The sequence below is a fragment of the Necator americanus genome, chromosome III (assembly GCF_031761385.1).
Source record: "Necator americanus strain Aroian chromosome III, whole genome shotgun sequence".
NCBI lineage: Eukaryota > Metazoa > Nematoda > Chromadorea > Rhabditida > Ancylostomatidae > Necator > Necator americanus.
The window spans coordinates 9,230,893-9,255,031 of NC_087373.1; the positions used below are offsets into that span (position 1 = coordinate 9,230,893).

Sequence of the window (24,139 nt, forward strand, 5' to 3'; positions counted from 1 at the left end):
GTTATGTTTTTGTATCTAAAAACACATTTGAAGGGCAATGCAGCCAATCTTACCGCTAGCTTCAAATGCACCGCGGAAAACTATGAAGACGCTGTAAGCATCATCCTGAACACCTACAATCGACCAGAAGTCCTTAGAGGCAGACTGTTACAGTTTAGTCGAGATGAGTAGTTCTTCATATTCAATAATCGCCCAAAGATCAAATCTGTGTTCATCAAAGCTATTTGGTTGCAGATGAAGAATCTGAATGAAGACTCAGGGTCGACGGGAACTACTAAAGTCATCCTCTCTAAGTTCCCTAAGCGCACTCGGGAGAAAGTTGGCGAACTGAAGAAGAGGGGAGATCCTATTTGGACAGTGGAAGATTTGTTGAATGCCCTCGACACAGTCGTGGGACAGCTCGAAGTGATAGAAGACACTGATCAATGACAATAAAAGATCCTCCTTGTTCCATCGCTTCTTTGAACCATCCAAGTTCACACTCTCCAATCAGACGCTCAGGTAGACCCAGATCTCCATCTCGCTACGCGGATTATCAGCCATGGTATAGATCACCACCTGGCAGAAGCTGTGTTAGCCCTGGTTCTTCACCTGAGCAGTGTGGGCAGACAACATAGCGGTACGGAAAGATCAGTTCGAGACTTGTCAGGTCACGATGCAGCGGTATGGGAAAATCCCACTATAGTAGACGCCGATACCATCAGGCGAAAAGACGAGAAAGTTAGGGTCGTGAGCGATTCTATCCACGCTCAATATCCTCAGAAGTCCTATCATCCACAGTTACGCGCTAGTAAGGTTTCGGCAGATTGTCACTCAGAAGATCAACGTGGCAGATTCCGTGCAAGGTCATCAGCACGGACAGACTGATACAAATCTAATACGGTTGAGGACGTTATGGATATTTCAAGGGATTGGCCCTATCTCATAATACAAGCTATGGAAGACGGAATATCAGGATCAGAACAAGCAGTAACGTCCGACATAATAGTAGTATATGGCTCAATTGAACATCCTAACCCTTTGGAGGTCACGACAGAGGACCATGACAGAGGATGTCAACTCGATCAATTATACCATACACTCATTGACACATAATTTTGTTCACCCGCCAAAGATAGTCAAAGGGTCACCGCTATCATAGTTATCACATTGTAACTGCTCCATTAGTGTAATTATCTACTTCTAGCAGTAAAAGTAAGCATCTTTTTTCTCCCTCACTTATCTCTTTCATTCTTTTCTTCTATCTCTCTTTATAGTTGTTGCGTCATGTTCGATTGTGCGATTTTGTGCTCTATGGTTGAACCTTAAAGGTAGCACCCCTGTGGATCCTACCGGGATATACCGTAGTACAGCTTGTAACCAGAGGCGCCGTTAATAGTCAGCGTCTAAAATCTCTACGGCGTCAGTGAACATTTCGTAACACTTTTTCCTTCTTATTACGCGTGGTAACGCACGTTCCCTCCTTTTCTCACTCTTTCTCTCTTCCTTTCTATCGCTATATATCTTACCAGTCTGAACGTCCGGCTAAAGCCGGACTTCAGACTTTCTGTGGTTGGATCGACTTCACTGATCAACGAAAATTAATATTAATTAATTTATAAAAATGGGTTTGTGTATCTCCAAACGATCTTTCTTCTTTTTTTATATTATTACTAAAAACGGAAGATTTCATAGTCTTCTTTCTAAACGCGTCAGTTTACATTTTGAGGACATTCGAGCTTCAGCTTTAAACAGTCCTTATCAATACATTATAGACAAATTTTAAAAGTATCGCGCGAAACATGAGTTTTCCTCCTGTTTTCTACAAACAATTGTCAAAGAATGATGTTTTAACATTAAATGACGTGAAAGATATTATCCTACTGATAAAGATAACGTTCCACGTCAGATCACATAAACATCTTGCTACTATTTAAGCAGCCGTTTCCATGTGTGTTTCCACTTTCTGAGAACGGCACCCTACAAACTTGAGGCGAAAGAAGAAGGAAATAGGCACGCAGAGGAGTCATAAAGGTGGAAAGCTAAGCACCAAGTGGCCACGGCTATGAAACATCTGTAACGATTTACTTTTTGCGTCATGCACACTAAGTTATTGCACACCAATGACCGGGTCCACCGACGCCGGTGGATCCGTCGCACCCCATATTATAGCAATCTGACGCCGTTGGACCCATCGCACCCTCTTCTATAGGTATCTGGCGCCGGTGGACCCCTCCCAGCCCCTTCTCTAGGTATCTAGCGCCGGCACGCTAGTGCAACGCCGGTGGACCGGTCCCGCCCCCTTCTCTAGGTATCTGACGCCGGTGGACCCGTCGCACCCCATATTACAGCTATCTGGCGCCAGCACACCAATCCGACGCCGGTGGACCCGTCGCATCCCCTTCTACAGGTATCTGGCGCCGGTGGGCCCGTCGCACATCCTTCCATAGGTATCTGGCGCCGGCGCGCCAATCCGACACCGCGGGACCCGTCGCAACCCATTTTATAGCTATCTGACCCCAGCGCACCAATCCGACGCCGGGTGGACCCGTCGCACCACCATTTTCGAATTTCGTGACACACAGACAAACACACACATACACACACACGGACTAAGCTCCTTATTATAGATTTATATATATATATATATATATATATATATATATATATATATATCGTGATCATGATATTTCTCCTTCACTCTCTCTCTCTCTTAATGCGCAATAGCGTACATCTTTCTTGTTTCTCATATACTCTTACCATGATCATAATCATGATCATGATATATAATAACGAGCTTAGTCCGTGTGTGTGTGTGTGTGTGTGTGTGTGTGTGTGTGTGTGTGTGTGTGTGTGTGTGTGTGTGTGTGTGTGTGTGTGTGTGTGTGTGTGTGTGTGTGTGTGTGTGTGTGTGTGTGTGGGTGTGTGTGTGTGTGTGTGTCTGTGTGTCACGAAATTCGACGGGTCCACCCGGCGTCGGATTGGTGCGCTATGGTCATATAGCTATAAAATGGATTGCGACGGGTTCCGCGGTGTCGGATTGGCGCGCCGGCGCCAGATACCCATAATATGGGGTGCGACGGGTCCACCGGCGCCAGATACCCATAGAAGGAGGTGCGCGACGGGTCCACTGGCGTCGCTGGACCCGGTCATTGGTGCGCAATAACTTAGTGTGCACGACGTAAAAGATAAATGGTTGCAGCAGTTTCATAGCCGTGAACACTGGGCGCTTTGCTCTTCACCTTCATGACTCCTCCGTGTGCATATTTCCTTCTTCGTTCGCCTTAAGTTTGTAGCATGCCGTTCTCGGAAAGTGGAAACACGCATCCAGACGGCTGCTTAAATAGTAGCAAGTTGTTTACGTGATCTGACGTGGAACGTTATCCTTATCAGTAGGATGATGTCTCTCGCGTCATTTTATGTTAAAACATCATACTGTGATAACTACTGGGGGAAATCATGAGGAATACCCATACTCCAACTAATGCTTTCAAATGGTATCTACATTATTCTGGCATCGAAGGAGTGTTTGTAGCTGATAGTCGAATATTCTCCAAGTGTAGAATTGACCCACGGATCTCCCTCACTAGAGGGATCACAGCAGGTTAGTCGCGAGGCTACGTGGCGCGTCCCCGGGTGGCGGATAGGGGCTAATCGCGAACCAAAAGCGACCTTGTACTTGCCCAGAGACGCAGGTGGATTCAGGGGATGGACTCCCTATTTCTGCTGAGCCAGGACTGACTCATGACATCCTTGTATCCCGCACGTCGGTCCGGCCAAAAGCCTGCAATCAAGTGACTGGGAAGTGCAAGGAAGGCGATTTGGAGTCCCCTCCAACAAATAAGCTCCACATGTCCACACCGGGAGAACGAAAGTTCTCCCAGAAACTCATGGGACTAGAGGCTTGCAACCTGCTTATGAGTTTTAAAATTTTTAAGCAAAACACAGTAATAGAAAAGAGTCTCCTGATTCCGGAGGAAAGCCTGGTACGGTAGCGCCAGGTAGGACGGGGTTGCAGGAGTCATGTAGGCTACCGAAACGGAAAAGGACTAAGATGGCGATCTGTGCTTATAACGCACGTACGCTTGCTTCGGAAGCGGCCATCGAAGATCTGATGATGCAAGCCAAGAAGATCAAGTACGACTCATCGGACTGACCGAGTCGAGACGACGTCACCCTCTCAACGCCGTATATGAGACTGGAGAAGAACTGTTCTTAGGAACATGCGACAGTAGAGGTGTTGGTGGAGTTGGCGTCCTCGTCAATACGAGAACGGCAAAGAACATCGACTCTTTCGAACAACTTACGACCCGAATCGGACGTCTGCGGATGAGAAGATGTGGCCCAATACCAGCTTTGACTATCTTCGTCGCTTACGCTCCAACATCAAGCTACGAAGAAGAAGTCGAAGCTTTCTATATGGACCTGGAGAAGTTCTACCGAGAAGATCATGCCTTCTACAAGGTCATAATTGGCGATTTCAACGCTAAGGTTGGCCCAAGAAGAACGCCGGAGGAACTTCACATCGGGACCCACGGCCTACAATGGAATGACCAGGGGAAGAGACTCTCCGAGTTCATCATGACGACTAAGACCATCCATCGGCAACTATCGTCCAATCTGCCTACTGTCCGTCATCTACAAGCTCTTTACAAGAGTGATCCTTAATAGGTTTGAAAAAGTTCCGGACAGCTATGCGAGCAAGTAGGGTTTCGAAAAGGATTCAGCATGATTGTCCACATTCACACTGTTTCGAAACTCATCGAGCTATCACGAGAGTACAGGATGCCGCTCTGTCTCACCTTCATCGACTTAAAGAAGGCCTTCGACTCAATTGAGACGGAAGCGGTCGTGGAAGCCTTGGACAACCAAGGCGTCCCTACTCAGTACATAAAATTACTTCGAGAGTTGTACAGTAACTTCACGACCGGAATTTCCCCATTCTACAAGAACATCATCATTTACTTGAAGAGGGGGTCCGACAGGGTGACACAATTTCACCCAAAATATTCACAGCCATCCTCGAGAACGCGTTGCGAAAGTTGGAATGGGACGACATGGGAGTGAAGTTTGATGGTCGGCAGCTACACCCTTTGCGCTTTGCTGATGACATCGTACTGATGACACCTAGCATCAGCCAAGCGGAACGAATGCTGAACGAATTCGACGAAACATTTGGATGCATCGGTCTTCAGCTGAATCTACAAAAGACGATGTTTATGCGGAACGGATGGGTCTCGGATGCCCCATTCACGCTCAACGGAACAAATCCGAATGCACCAGGTACGTTTATCTGGGTCGAGAATTGAACATGATGAACGACATGACCCTCGAGCTCGGCAGGAGGAGACGAGCTACTTGGGGAGCATACAAGAGCATCGTGGATGCAGTGAAGAAGACCAGGAACACCCGGCTCCGTGCTCACATCTTCAACACCACCGTACTTCCTGCTTTGACCTATGCTTCAGAAACCTACGCATTTCGCAAGCAGGAAGAAAACGCGGTGAGCATCATTGAAGGCGCAATTGAGAGAGTGATGCTAGGAGTACCCCGTTTCACGCAAGTGAGGGATGGGATTCGAAGATTAAAGACGCCGCCGCGTTTGCCAAGGAAAGTAAAATAAGGTGGGCCGGACACGTGATGCGCTTTAACGACAACCGTTTTACCAGACGCGTGAGCCTCCTCGCGATATTAAGCGCACTACGGGAAGACCGCCCACCCGATGGTCAGATTTCTTCACGAAGTCCTTCAAAGAAAAATATTATGCTCTTCGTGTAACACGCAAAAGGAGGAACCACTAGGCTACACTGGCACGCGATCGGGACAAATGGAAGAATTACTGGAGCCCGCTCGACCAGTTCGAAGATCACCGGGAGTCAAGGTGATCACGGTGATGCCTTATCTGAGGGGAAGCAGAAGAAAGGCCAACTGATTCGCTGACAGCAGGATACATTACGCGCAATCGTCAGTAACAGGTGTGAAGGATCATATATTCTTCTTCAGCCGTATAATATTTTACTGTTCGACTACTTTGTTGTCCATTCTTGCTAGAAAGCTACACGCATGAAACTATAGTTTATTCTCTTTTGGTTCTTTCGCATATTTTGCAAATTACAGTCTAAAACGTAAAACGTAAAGTTGAGCTTCATCCATAACTTCTTATTCATATCTACCGCCTACAAAATCTTAGTCTTTATTACAACATCTTATTACGCGACACCGCTATCTTGCTTGATAGTAAATTCGCTCATCGCTCAAAACTAAAGAGATTTCGAGGACAGCAGAAAGGAATGATCAAGTGAATGATCCCGACGTTCCTTCAGCATCGAGTTGTGAAAGTCATGAAGTGGCTATCGCCGTCGTCACATCGCAATCTGTTCCATCTGTTCTTGCCTCTTCTACCTATACCCACTCTCTCTCGCACTCGCCTAACATTCCATCGTTGTCTTTAGCGCAATTTACCACTTCTATCGCTCTAGACAGCGCGCAGTGCGTATCATAAGTTAGAGTACCAAAAAAAGCAAAGTCGTCCATTTTCAAGATTACCTCAAAAAGTGCAGTAGTTTCATTACCAGAATTATGAAGAATAAATTTTTTAAAAATCATTTTGTGGTTTGTGTACCCCCTTTTTAGCTTAACTATTTATGCTACAATAGTCTTCCTAAACCGCAACCGCGAGTCATCTTCAATCGCTTATTCAAATAATAATCAAATTTATTTTGAACTGAAGTACTGAATATGCATCATTGACGTTTTTACTTCCATGAGACAACTCTTCCATTTTTAAGTCGCAGATATCGGGACCTGAAAAAGAGCCTTAGAATACGTTTCATTTGTGAATATATTCTGATATGCGCTGAAAACATGCCATTCACTGCTGATCCTCCTTCAAGTTACAGTAGTTACAGCAGCAGTTTTTCTGCTAAATGATGTATACCTAAATTACACTAAATTTTGTACCCCTTAATATATGTTTATTTTAAATCGACAACCCCGTCTTTCTTTGCTCTTTGCTCCTTACATTTTTTCTGGTTTTCCGAACTCTAGCTTAATTTATTCTCAATTTTCCGACCCCTCTTACAACCCCCTTTTGAGAACTTCCCAACACACGCTTCACCCTGCACACATGTCCACTTGCCTCTCACCATCTGAGGGAAGATTAATATGTCATTCCAGAGGTTCTCCCGTGCGAAGTACGATATGCTATCACGTCGGTAAGAAATCGTACGGCACCCCGTCCCGACAGAATGAAACAAAAATATCTAAAGAACCTTCCACCAATACTGATCAAGACCCTGGCGAGGCTCTTTACACGTTTCTTGTCGAAATGCAAGGTTCCTTTACAGTGGAAGAGCAACGAGACTGTGTTACTGTAAAAGGAGGGGATCCATACGACAACGACAACTATCGCTAAATCTGTCCGTAATCTGCAAGGTGTTTACAAGAGTGACCCTGAAGATAAAATTGAAAAGTCTTCGATGAAGGACAGCCATGCGAGCAGCATTTTCACACTGTTTCGAAAATTGAGGTATCACGAGAGTACAAGATGCCGCTCTGTCTCACCTTCATCGACTTGGAGACTCAGTTGAGACGGAAGAGGTCATGGAAGGCTTGGACAAGGCATCTCTGCTCAGTACATAAAGTGAGGCACGGGATTCGAAGTTCTCTCCTACTTCAGCGATTGAAGATTAGAGACTAACCTACGCTTCCCAAGGAAAGTAAAATAAGGTGGGCCAGACACGTGATGTGCTTTAACGACAACCGCTGGACCAGAGACGTGAGCGTATAGGTTTCCTGTAATAATAAGGAAGACCGTCGACTCGACGGTCAAATTTCTTCGATGAGTCCTTCAAGAAAATTATAGTGCTCTTCTTGTCCCATGCGAAAAAATGAACCGCTGGGCAACTCTGGCACGCGATCGGGGCAAATGGAAGAATTACTGGCGCCTCCTCGACCAGCTCGAAGAGAAACAGGAATTAAGGTAGTAAAGAAGATCACGGTTGACTTTGAATTTTGTGTTCTGTTGTAGAAATAAGCCCAAAGTCATCTGCAATGTTGTGCACTTCGATGAGACTTCAATCGTGCTCTGATGCTTCGAATTTCTCACGGTTAATCATCACGACTGGAGAGGGTTTGTGATCTCGAAGATTAGAGGATCTGACATAATGTATACTCCTTCAAACAACAATCGCAGCCTATCAAAGTTTTCACGAGGACGACGAGGTGTCACACTGTCTAATGTGTAGGATAGAGGATAGAGTCACTGGCGTATCAGTCCACTTGGGATGAACCATCACGTTTTACTACGATTCGTAAATCATTCAATATTCAATTACAATTCGTAAAACAGTATAGCTGCAAAATGAAAAGATGTTCCCATGTCATCAGCACTGCTGATGGGGTAGCTGTCGGTGAAGCAACCCTTCCAATTTGGAAGGAACACTTCAAGACCTTGCTGAACCGGCTAGCACCGTCAGTTTATAACTCGAACACGTTCATAGACCGACATACGCGGTTAACGAGGAGCCACCGACCGAGTCGGAGGTCCTGATCTGTATTCAGAAAATGAAGAATGGAAAATCTGATGGAGACGACGGGATTCGCGCAGAAATGTTCAATATGGATAAACGAAAGGATACCTGATTCGTGGAGGCACGCTATCATAATTCTTCTCCACGAGAAGTTATCCGTCACGGACCCAAGGAATTATCGAGGAATCTCTTCGCTGCGTGTTATGTACAAGGTATTGGAGCGCATTATCCTGGACCGACTCATTAAACATCGCGAAGAAACAACGCGCGAAGAGCAAGTTGGCTTTCGTCCTGGCCGATCTACGATTGTCCAGGTGTTCATCGTCAGGAGAGTCATCGAAATCTGGCAGCGGTATTCGAAGCCAATGCAACTAGTGTTTCTGGACTTTGAAGCCGTGTTCGACTCTCCTCACTGAGACCGTCTTCTTAACGCGCTTCGCGCCGATGGAGTACCAGGAAAGTTCGTTCGCTTGCTTGATGACATGAATCAACGAACAACTGCTGCAGTTCGAACATCAGGCGGATGTACAACATCATTTGGAAAGGTAACTGGTGTAAGACAAGGGGCAGTGGCAGGACCCTTCCTGTTCAATTTCGCCATTGACGACATTATGCGAACAACAGTCGACCAGTGTCCTGCCGACATTGTCTTAGCACCATCAGGGTGCCCCTTGACCGACCTCGAGTACGCCGACGATGTTGTTATATTCAAAGGTACGAAAGCAGTACGAAACTTCAACATGTTGTCAACCTTGTATCGAAGCTGGCTGCAGCATATGGACAACGCCTATGCCCTGATAAATGCAAGCAGATGTGGATCTCTTCGAGACCTCGAACGGGAATCAGGGTGGACGGACAACCGATAGAACTCGTCAATGAGTTCTGTTACCTGGGCTGTATGCTGAAGAACAACGGCAGCTACGAGAGAGATGTTCAGCAAAGATGCGCTAAGGCCACTTCTGCATTTAACTCCTTAACGAAATGTCTGTGCTCGACCTCCATCACCAACGAAGTCAAACTGCGAGTCTACCTATCCGCAATTCGCCCCATCATGATGTACGGATCGGAGACTTGGGCAGCACCATCAACGGTTATGGAGAGGCTTGACTGCACGGAACGAAAGCTGCTTAGACGGCTACTTGGCTACTTTTGGCCTAGGGTATGACACAATGAAGATTTTTACGCAGAAATTGATGTGGTTTACCGGCGGATGACACGTAGAAGATATCGACATCTTGCACCGCCTTCGAAAGTGGCTAAAGTAAATCGTCTTCGCTTCTTTGCTCATATATTAAGGAGACCGGCAGATCGCCTTGTCCAACGAGTTCTGAAGAGTTCGTCGGGTTCGAGCTGGAAGAAGCCACCAGCTGGAAGAGCTGTGTTCAAGGACGGCACACTTGGCGAAGGTGCGGGTAATCGCGTCAGGCGATGACATCAGCCCGCCGATTAAGTTAAGTTTTATATATATATATATATATATATATGTATAAATATCACTCCCTGAACTATATATATATAAATATATATATATAGTTAAGGGAGTGATCAAATAAGCTGTTCAACCGTATTGTAAGTTTGAAACAGTACTGCAAAGAAACCTCATAAAAAATCGTGATATACGCAAGTATAGTTCATCCGATAGCCCTTAGATAAACACTTGTTCGCAACATTGTCAAAACAGCTAAACAAAGGTGCATAGAGGACAAAGAACGGAGGAATCAAGGAAAACCATAGAGATGGCTATATCAAATGAGGTAACGATACTTACTGTTTTTTTTTACCCCTCCATCCTCTAGTACAAGTCTTCTAACACATATTACTGAAATGTCACACTTATTCCCGAACTATGAATTAAACTGTAAGTAACTGCAATTTGACGTGAGTCCCTTTGCGTACATAATCCTCCTTAATAATCCTTCTTGGACTCCATAATTGCTGCAATATTAAATCACACCATAAGTAATGCTATGCTGCATAATTTGTCTATTTCTCGAAGTTAGAAATAGCATTATTTTCTTATAAGATACTCTACTTTATTTTCTACAACAATATTCGATTCTTCGATTCTTTCTGGTGGATTTTCAATGCTCTCCCGCAAAAATTCGACCCCATTCTCTTAGACATTAAGTTATGTAACTGAGAAGTTTTTTTTTAAAGGCAGTATACCACGAATCTGAGGAGGTGCGAATTTCAGGTGGAGTATCCGTACACGGGGTCGTAGATTATGGAGACGGGAGTAGTTCATCTCTTCTTGCATTACTGCTGCAAACAACCGCCTCAAGAATGCTGTTTTGTACGACACCATCTATTGCAACGCTGCATCCCTTGCGCCGCCTCGCCCTGCGATTCGTCGAAAATCAATTCGGACTGCCCCGATAGACAGTGAGGAAGGCTTTGCGTGTAAGGATAGCGCGCTGCAATAGTAGGCATCGTACAAAACAGCATTCAGGGGCCGGTTGCTCGCAGTGATTCAGGGAGAGATGAGCGCAACCACCCTGGTCTCCATAATCTACGACCCCGTATACGGATCCTCCACCTGAAATCCGTACCATCGCAGATTCGTGGTGTGGATTTCCCATGGAAAGTTTCTATGCGGGGGCCGTAGATTGCGGAAAACCATATGGTTGCGCTCATTTCTCCGTAGTCGCTGTGAGAGACAGTCTAGCCTACTCGTCTTTTTTTTTACGACGGGTTGCATTTGTCGTATAGAAGCTTAGTGCTGAGAAATCCATAACACATCAAATTCATACTACACTGTCTTAAATTAGATCATCTCGTTGTTAGAGGTGGATCTTACCGGTGTAGGAGTCATGACATAGGAGAGGCCAGTCAGGACGTCGAAACTTATATTAAGAGGCATATTTGACATTTTCTCACTTTCGACTGGACATAAAAACGGAAAATCATGTCAAAAAATAGAACTTCAGCGAAAAACATTTATTAAGGACGACCTTCATACACGTAAAATTTAAAGACGTCGAATCAGAAAATGTGCATCACTTGAAAATCGTGACAAGTGTGCCATGTTTCACGAATTCAAAACTGCTACTGCACATAATCACAATACTGGCTGTTCACGTTGGTAGAATATACAGTGAGTCTCTTACATCACCTTTGAAGACAAGACGTAATTAGTAGAATAATATTAAAAGGAGGTGAGAAGACAACGAATAAGCTTGGAGGTAGAAAGTACGAAGTCATAAACAGCCTACGAAAAAAATACAGATCGAAAAAGATTGCAATGTCCGTGCGGCTTTACAGTTTTTAACTCATTTTGTTTCCTCCACCAGGAACTGAGGGTGACTGAACTAGATGAGATCAGAATAGCAAGATACAAACTTAAACACTGTAGTAACAAAGGACAAAATTCTTTTCTAAATAATACTTTTCGTTTCTTACTTACTCGACTACCTCTCCTGTTGACAACATTAGCAGGGCGATCAGGGATGAACATCCTCATTTGTTCATTAGCAGCCTGCAAAGTCCAAGAATCTTTTGTGAAGTATCTGCGAAGTCAGTTTCACAACCTCTCTTCTTCTATACGTCCACACGTTACCAGCGTATCTTCCGATCCAATTCACGATCTCTGAACAACCACACATTTGGTCAAGTGCGACAGTGAAAAGAGGAAGTATAGCGTGATGGATTCTTATATAAATCTAGCGAGTAATTCTTTAGAGTAAGGTATTCAACGTAGAAAATCCTGAGTAGACGGAGTTTTAAAGTTAAAAAGCTTCAAATTAATACTATTTTTCGAGTAACAATATCATAGAATTAATTTGGCTGTTACGTTTTGAAGACTTCACTGAATCAATGATTAAGGCATCACCCCACCAATCTGGAGTAGTACGCGTTTCAGGTGGGTTATGCATATACGAAGTCGTGGATTATGGGGAGGTTGGTGATTCCGTCCATTTTTTCCTAATTGCCGTAAAAAAACGGCACGGAGGATGCGACGCGTGAAGAAGGCTGCGCGCTCCTCCCTTATGGAGAATTCTTATGGAGCGCCAATAAACGCTCGACGCCACATCTTCCGGGCTGTCTTTAAGGCGATTAGGAAGAAATGAGCAAGATCTCTCCCGTTTCTGCAATCTACGATCCCGTATAGTCTTTGATCATCGGAAATCCATATCACGTCAGATTCGTGGGGTGATGCCTTTAATCCACTTTTTAGTGAGGTATGCTAAGGAATATGTAAATAAAACTATACAATTTTCTCTCCAATATAAACAGATGAATTCATATAAATGCAATTATTTTGCTCCAAAAAAAACAATGAAGATAGATAATGTTATCTCGATGTATTATTTAAGATTTATCTTATTCTTATTCAACATCGAAAGAACCCAAACAATAGTCATTGGAACTAAGCACCCCAACGATTGGTTAAACCCGCAAATCACTATTTCGACGTAGTTCAAGAACCACAGCGAAAGCCTAAAGTTCGCGTTGTAGATCGCAGCACGATTCGGTTCATCCTCCACTAATCGTCGTTAAAAAAAATGGAGAGGGATACCGCTTTAATTAATGCGAGATATGTTATAATATTATAAAACGCGCACCCTTGTACAAAAACGGCCCAAGATCCCCCTCAGTAGCCCATTCATTGGTTTCACTCCGAATAGGCTACTTAGCAAGTCTAATTATTCTTCGACCGCCCGCATTCGTGCCCGCCGGTGATGCGTTGTAACTGGTTTCGTAGGAAAGGACATCGTCTTCCACTTCTGTTTCTATGACGAATAATTTTTAGGGAACGATTTGGTCGGAATCACGGTGGTTTTCTGCAATCTACAACCAGAGCACAAAACTTTCGCTATGATTTCCGCACTATGTCAGAATCTTAACACGCTGCCTTTGAAGATGCTCAAACATTTTGTTGGAGATTAACTTCCATGAAATATTCTAGCACAAAGTCACTTCTTTATTGGGATCAACTCTTTTCAAGACCACACTTTCCTTTCACCTAGAACCAACCTTTTGGTAATGCGGAAGTGGATTTCAAAAATTGTTCCTTTCTATCTACAGACAGCTGAAAAGGACCTAAGACCTGCAATGCACAGGAGGAGACGAGAGCGACGTGGTTGATCCCTTAGTCTTCTCTATAGCCCAGTTGGAGCTCCCAAGGTTCCTTCTTCAACCGCACCACTTACGCGTTTGCACCACTTGCGTGCTAACGGATGTTTTGACGAAACTGGTGCGACTGTATAACTGTTCCTCTGCTCCATTCGTTTGTAACGTATCACACTTCTTCTCAAATAGATGTTTCCTTCAATTTTTTCCTCCTTTTTTCACGTTTTCATTCCTTTGCTTCTAACGTTGAAGAAGACCCATAACAAACATGACAAAAAAGAAACCCTGCTACTTTATGAAAGACACTATTACCAGAAATATTTGATTATTTAGGTTCGCGTGCGTCAGATGGCTGCGCAATTGTCTGCTCTCGCATTTTTAATTTATTCCTACTTATCACTCTAACTTCTCCTGTCTCTCCCCTTATCACATTCGGTTCAATCTAAGGTTTCTTTTTTGTATAACCATCATTCTTTATTTTAACATTCCAACTATTCTCACACAACTGCTTTAATCATTTAAAGACATCCCCCACGAATCTGAGGTGGTGCGGATTTCGGGTGGAGTATTCCTACAAAGGATAATAGATTATGGAGAGGAGGGTGATTCCGTCCACTTCTTCCTAATTGCCGCAAAAAAACGGCCCAGAAGACGCGGCGCCGCACAAGGCTGGCGAACTCCTTGTAGAAAAAAGTGCCCCAGAACGCCCGGAGCCGTACCTTCCGGGAATTTTTTTAACGGTAATTAGGAAGAAATGGACGAAGTCACTCTCCTTCTCATAATCTACTATGCCGTATACCAAAACTCCACCTGAAATCCGTACTACCTGAGATTCGTGGAGTGATGCCTTGTACTTACCCTAATCTTTCAACGTTTTTCTTTTTCTCTAACACTCCCATCTACATTTCTAACAAATGTTAACTTGAAACCCTATACATTGCCGTTTCGATCTTTTTCAGTGATCTTTTAACCGTTTAACAAATCCTTTTTTGCTTGGTGCTGTGAGCTAGATTAGGTCATGCCAACCAGATCCACTCGCGTTGCAAAAAAAAAACCAAGCTGCACTTTCGTTGCAGGCTAACCCTCGTGGTGAGACTAGAACAGCAGAATGTACACAAACAATAGAAGCGAACAATGACGAAATGTCAGCAACAGAACTGATCAGCGCTGGTGCTGAATGGTGGGGTCCTGCGCTTTTTGTTTGAATCTCCCACCTCGACTGAAATCCTTAATCTCTCAAACTCAACGTCTTTACATAACCCCTGTACAAAAAAGTATGTTCTGACATTGATCCAACATGAAATGAAATCTTTCGTATCGAGAACGCTGCCTAGTGCACAGCGAATCCATGAAGCCCTTCTATTTATACTTGAGGCACAAAATGAAGGACAATGGAAGACTTCCTGGTCTTGTGGATCAAATAGGAGCTACTTATATCAGAGATGCTGATAAAGCTAATGCCCTAGCCCTTCATTTTGCTAGTGTATTTTCTTCAGACTGCAGTAATAACATTCCAGACATTGTTGGCATAACTCCTATCTAACAGCAGTGCAGTGTCATATTTTTCCATCTTTCAGATATCTACAAATACATCAAGTCTCTTAAACCGTCGGTTAGTGAAACGTATGATGGAATCCCGCCAATTGTATATAAGGAGTGTGCTGCTACTTTATGTTGCCCTCTAGCCCATATCTTTAACATCTCCATGCTATTAGGTGAAGTTCCCGAGGTGCAAGAAGCACCATAGTTACAATGATTTCTAAATCCCTAGGTACTAAGCTGCAGAGCACTTACCGTCCTATTAGCTTATTGCCAACGCCAGTCAAAACTATGGAAAAGATAATCAGGGATAAACAATTGTCTTGGCTAAAGAAGTTTCATCTCATTTCCACTCAACAACATGAGTTTACCAGGAGCTTCGACATAAAGTTAAATAAAGGAAAAGTTTTGGGTAATAATCCTTGGGAGCCAAAAATTTGGGGTTTAAAAAAAAAAAAAGGGGGAATCCCCCAAAAAAAAAAAACCCAAGGAAAAAAAAGGTTTGAGAAAAAAGGGAGAAGGAATACTAACCTAATTGACGGTATTTTTGATTGGTCCTTAGCTTGCAATCAAGGTAAATCGATTGATATAATATACGTTGACATGTTAAGAGGCCGTATGTCACTCTAAATTAATTGCAAAGCTTTAAGTACTTCGGAATACGAGGCCATGTTATAGATTGGATTATCTCGTATCTTAGCATGAGAAGTATGACAGTCAAAGTTGGCCATAAATATTCAGCCAAATTCCCTTGCAGAAGTGGAGTTCCACAAGGAGGAGTCCTGTTCCCTCTCTTGTTTCTCATCTCCACTATCGACTTACCTAGTGTGCTCAGAACTTCTTTTCACGTCAGTGTCCAAATGTACGCTGATGACTTTAAGATTTACGGCATATACGATGACGGAAACTACCTCGAAGTACGCACTGTACTTCAGACATCACTGGCTAAAATGCCCGACTGGGCTTCCAAATGGGATCTGCGCATTAACTACTACAAGTCTCTGGTTATGAATGTAGGTAAAGGGAATGTGACTGAATATGAAAAGTTTGAAAGGAGTAACTCCTAAAATTTGCAAATATGTAAGAAACGTAGGAGTTTTTGTGGGTGATAACTTCAACTTCACAGAACATATTGATCATACTGTAAGAAAAGCATTTTCTCTATTTCGACTATTCCGCATTGCTCACACCTCTAATCCAACTATTCTCACTTGTCTATACAAATTGTTCGTCTTACCTCATCTTGAATATGGCTCTCAAATGTGGAGTCCTTCAAAGAAAAACATATAGCAAAGCTCGAAAAGGAGCAAGAGACTTTTACCCCTATGTTATTCAGAAGAATGTCAGCTGAATTAGCGGTGAATAGCTACAAGGATCGTCTCAAAAAATTAGGTATGAGCAGCTTGAAGAACATACGTATACATGCCGACCTAATCTTCCGTTTTCGAGTCCTCGCAAATGAAGCCAAATCAGCGCCCAGCAAGTATTGGTGCTTCAAACCTACTAGTGAAAGAACTGGTGGTTTCAATTTACACTACGCTAAAATACACCATAGAAAACTTGATCTGATGTCTAATAACTTCTTCTATAGGTCTGCTAGATGGTTGCATCTCATAGCGCGCGATATTGTTAAAGCCGAACATAGTAGGATATTTTAGACGAATTTGAATAAAATTGACATAAGCCGGTGTTTGAATATTGATGTCTAACCGCATGCCTCGGATTCTAGCAACTCTCTGTCTGATGCCCTTTGCACAGGGCATGGAACTGGATCACAGATCCAGGTCAATGATACCTCTTAGTTGTCTTTTACATTTCTCCATTTCTTGGATTGGTTCTCCTACAGTTATCCTTTTCAGCTTACTGCGAGGCCACTCTTTCCCTTCTTCCGACATATGAAGTCTATTCCGCCCACTGAAGCTCATTCACCAACGAGGATACTGATTTCTTTTGGCTAAATCAATTTTTAATTTGTTCCGTCATATTACCGCCTCTCAACTTCTGAATAACTTCCTCTTACTAAGTTTCGCATCTTTTGGTAGGTTTGGTCTTGACTGCGGCTTGTCTAGATTGTGGTGTTCAGTCGTTTGAGGATCACGAAAGTTGGTGAATCCTCTTGCTTAAGGTCCCCCGTCAGATTCGCCTCTAGTTCCAACGTGCTCCTTATGCCTTGGGCTAATCTGGCTGTCCGAAAACTGATGTTTCGATAATTGGACCAATATAAGCGCTCTTGATGGAAGAGCAGATGTCATAAGAGATTCTTCACCTTTTGGAGTAGGAGAACGACAGAACGAGTTCGACTTGTTATCCGCCTCAAAAAAAAAGAAGACAGCGCCAGTTTTCTCTGACAATGACAATTGAGTTCCGGTTTTAGTGAAGTTCGAATCTTTTTGGTAAGGTAAGGTAAGGTTAGGTAAGGTTCTCTGAGTTAGACAAAGTGTATTCCATTTTTTATATCTTTCTTTTCTAGTGCACCATTGGTGTATGTGAATAAATAAATAAATAATATGATTTGATGATGAAAAAGCATACATAGAAATCCAGCTACCTTCTTCACTGGGTTTGCCAATGTATTGATACGGTCCCTTGCGATCTTTCCAGAGCATCAAAGTTGGATACTTTTGTAAATGGTAACGATTGGTAATTGCGCCGTTTCTCTCGGCGTCAATCTTCGCCATCGGAATACTCACTCGTTTTGCCACTCTCTGGTAAACGGGAGTCATATACATGCTGGGAAGACACCTGAAAAAGTTCAACTAAATTTTGATGTAACTATCTTAAAAATGTAACAAGTTCTGCGGTGAGCACCATCTATTACTCGATTACTTTCAAATATAGTAGACCGATGCGAAGATCTTAAACAAGCATGAAGCAAACATGAAGATCTTATGCAAAGGCCCTTGAGCAGCCACCAGCTCCTCAACAACAACGGCTTTCCAATCAAAAAGACTCAAATTTTAGTGTGAAGTCAATTCGGAGATGAATTAGGATATCAGCGACGTAGCGCGCTAGCACTTCCGATCATCTCCGTACCAAGACTGGAGGTAGCGAGAAACACACGGCGAGAGCTATTGCGCCACCATTCAAATCATTCTGACCCAACCTCATACTCCAAACGTCTGATTCTGGTATTTTATAACCCCACAATATATCTAGAGAATAAGTGGGTTTTATCATGTCTGTAGCAAAGCACATCATCACAGCGCACACCTGAGAGCAAAAGAACGAAAAAATCAAAATCCAGGAAAAAGGAACAAAAGGAGGATGAAACAAACCATGATGAGATAGAGAAGGATGCTTTGTCAGTACAATAAAAGCAAGGATGTATGGAGCCGGGGACAGCGGGAGTTAGATGGATAATCAACTCCTAAATCTTGGGCGCTCGGACAAAGATTTGTCTCCCTCAGCGTTTCCACATTGCATTCGACTTCCTTTGCACAACCTATATTCTCTTCACGCTTGAAGACAGTGTAACACGATTTTAATGTGGTGCTGAAACCACACTACAACCCTAAAGTAAGGGTTGTAGATTAATCGTGAAAAAACGGCGTGGAAAATGCCGCTCTTTCCTACTATTTCAGTTACAGAGCGCCACTCTTGGTACGAAATCTGAGGAGGTCTCTTCTTATTGAAGCAGAACCAATGAATAGGCTGTTGAGAGGACCGTATTGTGTACAAGGAGATGTGTCCAACGTAAATCGTAGGAACAAACGCCTTTTCCACGACGTTTTCTACGAGCAAAGCAAAAAATGATGCAATCTACTATCCGAACACTACGCATTTGCTGAATGTTCTTCATTAAATTAAAGTCGTCATGTCCTGCATTCAAATGGCTAGTAAAGAAAAGGAGTGATGTTGCTTTTAGTGAAATGTCAAGACTACTTGTCAATTATTCAAACCAAGAAAAAGGAGATTGAGAAGCTGAAGGGGCAGATAATAATATTAAGATATTGAGAATAATAATAATAAGATATTGAGAAAACCTCAGCAGGAAAATTATGACAAAAAGAATACAGAAGCACACTAAAGGTGTACAGAGACACTAGCGGAAGAGCTAAAGGCCACAAGGAAAATGATGCTGGCACCTTTCAGCCGAGTTTTTTTTTTTTCAACGGCGGCATACGTCGAAATTGAGACTTCTCCACGAAAAGACGCGGTCAAGTGTGTAGAACACGAGTACAGGAGCACCGTCACGCTCCATTCCACCTAAATGTGTCCTGTAAAACGCCACGGAAGACGGCGTGTTGATCGGATTAGGTACTTGGCAACGTGTCGCGTATGCGACCGTAGGCAGCATACAGACTGCTCATAACATTGAGCAAGAGGTACACAGGTGTCCACTGATTGCTGGCTTGGCTGTAGACGCGGTGCGAACGCGTTAACACCATAACACGTGTTAGGAATGCGAACATTCTGTGGTATTCCGCTTGCCGGTGACGCTCCCTTCTGATGACATAAAGGAAGCTCTACTCAGGACATTTGTATTTTTGAATGCAGGTGATTTCTAATCGTGCAGAATGAAGCGAAACGCGTACGTTTCTGCAGTGCACAACTCTAAATGAACCCTGCAAAGAAGGGATTCGCACGCTCAAAAATGTACGTAGCGGGTATCTCATCATCTTCCTTTTTAAGGGAGCTGATCAGCTAAGGCCCCAAAGACCTGGAGCATACGTATTAAAAGCAAAAAGATTACAAGTTATTAGTGAGCACCTCTCAAAGTTGTCTCCGTTTAGTAGTTACAATTTTTTTCAATAATGATAGTTCTACTAACAAATGCAGATCGTTTTGTCTTTCTGTGTGTGTGTCTGGCACAAAGCTGATGAAAGGTACGTGGTGTCTGATAAAAACGTCTATGGAGTTTCGTAAGCGGCCGCAATCGTGGTTTATTCATCACCGTAGCCCTTATGCAGTAAACGATAACCTCAAATTTCAGCGTTCAGAGGACCAAAATGAATGAAACTAACCAGTCGGCATAAAAATTCGCAACGAATGTGGGACACATTGTAGCAAAATCATCGAAGTTATTGTAGGTTAAGATATAGACACAATCATCCATCTGGAAGTTGTTGCATAGATCAGGACATGGCGGACACGGATCGCATGTATCAGGCGGACAAGGTCCGGTGGTATCCTTCCGGCGGTGGTGGTGGAGGCGGTTTGATGGTGGTTCCCCAGGCGGAGGTGGTATACCAGGCGGTGGTGGTGCAGGTGGTTCCACAGGCGGAGGCGGTAGTGATGATTTCACCATACGGGAGGTGGACACACCCAGGCGGAGGAGGACACACAGGGGAGGTGGTACATTCTATAACCAAACGGAGGCCACCCAGGCAGAGGTCGCCCCCAGGGATCCACAAGCGGAGGTACTTTCTCCTCACATTTGTCCTTCATATCGTTGTCAGCTTTCGGTTCGGGTTTAGAGTGTCCATGCACCATTTGTTCAATATGTTCTCTGTTGAGGAAATACAGTAGCAGTAATGCAGCAAAACTAAAAAAGAAAAAATGTTTGGGTTTGTTAGATGAATAATGTCCTAAAAAGAAAAAGAAAATTTTTTTTGGGGGGGAAAGGGTTTTTGAATAACAACACTTAAACAAACAGGACTTAATTTAAAAAAACTTGACAAGATTACCACAACAAAATACCAAGAATGTGTAGAAATTAAAATAACTAGAAGGTAACATTTTGAGGTCGGAACGACCTTTCTTTCCTTACGTTAGCGGGCGAGTGAGGATTCTACTCATCTCTGCAGTCAAAGTGGAGATGACGATTGCTCTGCATTAATCGTAATGCTTGACTCCTCCGCGCTGCTTTGAGAAAAGGCACTTACGCAATTGCAAGATATTAGCTCGTATTGACTCGACTATACTAGGCGTTGATCTATTACTACGTTGTGTAAAGTGGTTCAGATCGATGCGAATATGTCATGCAGAACCGATGGAAATCAGATCCCCGATGAAAGGGTGAATGTAGAAACGTCAGGAAGGAAGTAACAAAATTTTCTTCATAACGATATTTAAAGCACAACATCCCTAATAAAACACATGCGAGGGTCTGAGATTCAGAACCAACGTAGCTTGCTATCTCCTCTTTCTCCGAAATCAAAGGGAAAAGTACAACGCTATGGGTCGTCTCCTGTGCTGTCAGCAACTGAAAATGCAACATTCTTTGATACCTACTTAAGCACTCAGTATTTTTTTTAGACCTGTTCTTGTTTGTCTCAACTTTGTAGTGCCCATTAGGCTCTAGGAATATGATAGGTTCGGATCAAAACAACCTAAACTTTACTATAGTTGCGTAAGCGGGAGTGAGCGGTGGTGATCGACACTTACTTATTCCAGCGATACGGTTGCAGCAAGCAGAAGTCGCTCTTATTACCACTTCGTTAACAATTTTTTACGCAACAGCGCTGCAGTTCGTTTCAAAATGACTATATGCCATCAAATGAGGGTACAGTAGGCAAACTTATCCAACCTCAAATGCAGGTGTACGTAGGAACGAAAGGATGACGAATGGAAAATCGTTGTCGTAAAAGACGAAACTATGTGGAACTTCATAAGAATCAAGACAAACACGGCTATTATCAAGTGCTTCTTCAAAGGTAAAACATCAAAAATGGGACATACAAATGAATTGATCTGAAGTGCTTGCAGCCACAGAGAGCTTGTTCACGCGAACGTCCTCCACTTCTGTAAAGAACTAAATGAACTAGATGATCTTCTTGCTAACAAGCAAATATTGATAATGATTGTGGACTGTGTCTGATTTTTTCGTAAGAACAGAAACATTCAGATCGTTTTTCCTGTCGCCTTTGCTGAAGAGGTCGAATCCTATTTGTTTATCTATCTGTCTACCTATCCATCTAAAATCCTTAAAATCTCAAAGGCCGTTGGGTTAGCCTTTATGAAGGCTGTGCACATTCGCTTGCTTCGCGACTTTAACGGGACTTCCACAATGGGGGAAAGTCGCTCCTTCCACAGCAATCCACAATCAGCGAACCATTCGCCGAATTCTTCCTTCGGCTTCGATGCAAGCTCAGGCCAAGTGCTAATCAGTAATCTGAGTGAAGTCACGAAGAGTGAGAAAGTTAGAGACACCCACTATGCAAGTGGAATGGTTCAACAACGTGAACGGTTAATGCCTTTCATGGACGTTTTCGCGACTCGCACCGCTCCTCACGATCAAAGCCTGACGGGAGCAGGAGCGCTCTTACCAGCGAGCTGGCGCATTGGCTGCCGTCTCCCGCTTGAGCTCCGTCCACTTGTAGCCCGGGCTATATAAAGGAGCCGTTTGCCAGCTTTCTATTTGTTTCTTCTCGTTTCTTTTGAAATTGATTTCGTGACGCAGTGGACTTGGTGCTCGCTATCGTATCGCTCCTCTGTATTCGCCTCGCGTTTTGTAGTGGTGCTTTGTTGTGTATCATGTTGAAAGAATAGTGCGCACGTGCACAGCACGTGCTGGGAAAAAGTGGTGTAACATCTGGGAAAGTTAAAGGTGGATCACAGCAAAGCAGGGAGAGCCACGCCGTTGCCAAATGCCTTGGTGGCACCCAGCGGCGTTAGTGGCATGGTCCACGTAGTTATTCTCCCCAACTAAGCAGGGTCCATATGAATTCCCATCTCCTCACAGGATAACGTAGTATGTCATAATAAAGAAGCTAATAAACATGCAATGTAGCGGTACTGTGTCAGGGGATGACTTACGAAAGACAGGCCCGAGGTCAGGATCAGGAAACCACTAGGTAGCGTAGGCGGAAAGGAGGAGCGGATTCGCTGATCACCGGAGAGAGCCTCCCTAACCGAGACCGAACCCCTACTCGCAACAGACGACATTGGGCCTGTTGTGCTCCATAACTTTTTCGCGCTCTGAGCGCAGGTATATTACTGGTGCAGTGGCTGTTCCCGGCACAAATTACCTCTAATAATCGCACCAAATATAGTACAAATACAGTTCGCTTTGGAGAGTGAACTCCCCCCCTACATTTTACCAGGCATCTGACGCGAGAATATGGGCTCTGGCAATGTGCTGGACTAAGGCACCTTTTTGCCATGTTTGGAAAATTTGCGTAATGTAATTGTCAGATGCATATAATTCGTGTGTCCAGACGGCATACACCAATGGCTGATTGCTTTAGTGAAAGCAGAATCACAACGAGTAGGTAACAATCGGACTTGTATACGCCCCCAGGCTTTAGGAACTAACTCCTGTTTCACTCACATTTCATCGAAACTATTTATTCACATTTGGGTTTTCAATCACCGTAGATTTCTTTTCTGTGAGATTTCACGGAATTACGATCAAGAATGACTGAAAATCCAGAAGTGCTAACATGCCTATTCGGAAGGGAAGGCGACTGCATGGTCTCTGGTGTGGTCTATCTAATTTTGTGCAAAACATGTAAGGACCAATACATCGGCGAAACGCGGCGACCCCTTTGAGTTTGCATTAAAGAACATCTAATTGGGATGAATTAATCGAATGCAGCAACTCCCCTTGTAGCTCACCGCAGACATCGTCACTAAATTTTCTTTTCTGCATAGCTGCCACGATCCTACCGCACGAAACCGAAATTATAGCTCGAAGAATTTCAGAATCTTTTGATAAATGCCTCCACAACGGCTACCGCCTCATAATGGCGTGGAGGTGACAATGGGCGCCGAACTGCGATGCACAGCGGCGATTCGTCCTTCGGCAGGGTCTCCCAAGCTGAGAAGGAGTTCGACACATCCGAGATTCCGACTTCTCGGAATCGGAAGCCTAGCTAAGAGTAAACCACTGCTAAGATTCGCCACTGTCTTGGCAAAATGTCGCGAGGTGGTTCCCTGATTCATATATGTTGGGCGACGACCTGCGGGTGAAACTTCTGTGCTCGCCGTGGCATGGCTGCTTATTTTTGGAAAAAGTCTCCTTGCCACTCCAGCATATTCACTGCCTCAGTTCCCTGCACACCGCCCTGCCGTCTCAGACGTCGGACCGGTATGGCGACCAGTGAGAGGCGATCAAATCTCAGGTTGCTCAGGACATC

General features: G+C 43.8%; 6 protein-coding genes across 9 annotated transcripts; 5 read left to right on the top strand and 1 right to left on the bottom strand.

Moving 5' to 3' along the window:
• Window positions 1–234: 234 nt before the first annotated feature.
• Window positions 235–4,647, top strand: RB195_009056 (uncharacterized protein; the record flags this gene model as incomplete). The annotated part of the gene is made up of 3 exons (XM_064195877.1): window positions 235–405; window positions 502–845; window positions 4,089–4,647. 3 exons carry the CDS (start codon window positions 235–237, stop codon window positions 4,645–4,647), a joined length of 1,074 nt encoding a protein of 357 aa, XP_064047022.1.
• RB195_009057 (uncharacterized protein) lies at window positions 4,309–4,647 on the top strand (the record flags this gene model as incomplete). The annotated part of the gene is made up of 1 exon (XM_064195878.1): window positions 4,309–4,647. One exon carries the CDS (start codon window positions 4,309–4,311, stop codon window positions 4,645–4,647), a length of 339 nt encoding a protein of 112 aa, XP_064047023.1.
• A 60-nt stretch (window positions 4,648–4,707) lies between these two features.
• On the top strand, window positions 4,708–15,327 carry RB195_009058 (uncharacterized protein; the record flags this gene model as incomplete). 3 transcript variants are annotated; one of them, XM_064195879.1, is made up of 7 exons in its annotated part: window positions 4,765–4,894; window positions 4,951–5,262; window positions 9,018–9,224; window positions 9,284–9,669; window positions 14,657–14,760; window positions 14,955–15,082; window positions 15,158–15,327. In XM_064195879.1, the coding sequence occupies 7 exons, from the start codon at window positions 4,765–4,767 to the stop codon at window positions 15,325–15,327; spliced, it is 1,437 nt and encodes a 478-aa protein (XP_064047026.1). The 3 variants fall into 3 exon arrangements, with proteins under 3 accessions (XP_064047024.1, XP_064047025.1, XP_064047026.1); XM_064195881.1 differs by lacking the exons at window positions 14,657–14,760; window positions 14,955–15,082; window positions 15,158–15,327 and adding exons at window positions 5,370–5,482; window positions 8,769–8,862 and having other exon boundaries at window positions 4,708–4,894; window positions 4,996–5,262; window positions 8,928–9,174; window positions 9,225–9,675; XM_064195880.1 differs by lacking the exons at window positions 9,018–9,224; window positions 9,284–9,669; window positions 14,657–14,760; window positions 14,955–15,082; window positions 15,158–15,327 and adding exons at window positions 5,370–5,482; window positions 5,649–5,780 and having other exon boundaries at window positions 4,708–4,894; window positions 4,996–5,262.
• Window positions 9,721–9,942, top strand: RB195_009059 (uncharacterized protein; the record flags this gene model as incomplete). The annotated part of the gene is made up of 1 exon (XM_064195882.1): window positions 9,721–9,942. The coding sequence occupies one exon, from the start codon at window positions 9,721–9,723 to the stop codon at window positions 9,940–9,942; it is 222 nt and encodes a 73-aa protein (XP_064047027.1).
• Window positions 11,775–20,367, bottom strand: RB195_009060 (uncharacterized protein; the record flags this gene model as incomplete). Of its 2 annotated transcripts, XM_064195884.1 has the most annotated exons (5): window positions 11,775–11,813; window positions 11,914–11,985; window positions 12,038–12,096; window positions 17,668–17,861; window positions 20,084–20,367. In XM_064195884.1, the coding sequence occupies 5 exons, from the start codon at window positions 20,365–20,367 to the stop codon at window positions 11,775–11,777; spliced, it is 648 nt and encodes a 215-aa protein (XP_064047028.1). The 2 variants fall into 2 exon arrangements, with proteins under 2 accessions (XP_064047028.1, XP_064047029.1); XM_064195883.1 differs by lacking the exons at window positions 11,775–11,813; window positions 11,914–11,985; window positions 12,038–12,096 and adding an exon at window positions 17,240–17,463.
• A 1,650-nt stretch (window positions 20,368–22,017) lies between these two features.
• RB195_009061 (uncharacterized protein) lies at window positions 22,018–22,395 on the top strand (the record flags this gene model as incomplete). The annotated part of the gene is made up of 1 exon (XM_064195885.1): window positions 22,018–22,395. One exon carries the CDS (start codon window positions 22,018–22,020, stop codon window positions 22,393–22,395), a length of 378 nt encoding a protein of 125 aa, XP_064047030.1.
• Between the last annotated feature and the right edge of the window lie 1,744 nt (window positions 22,396–24,139).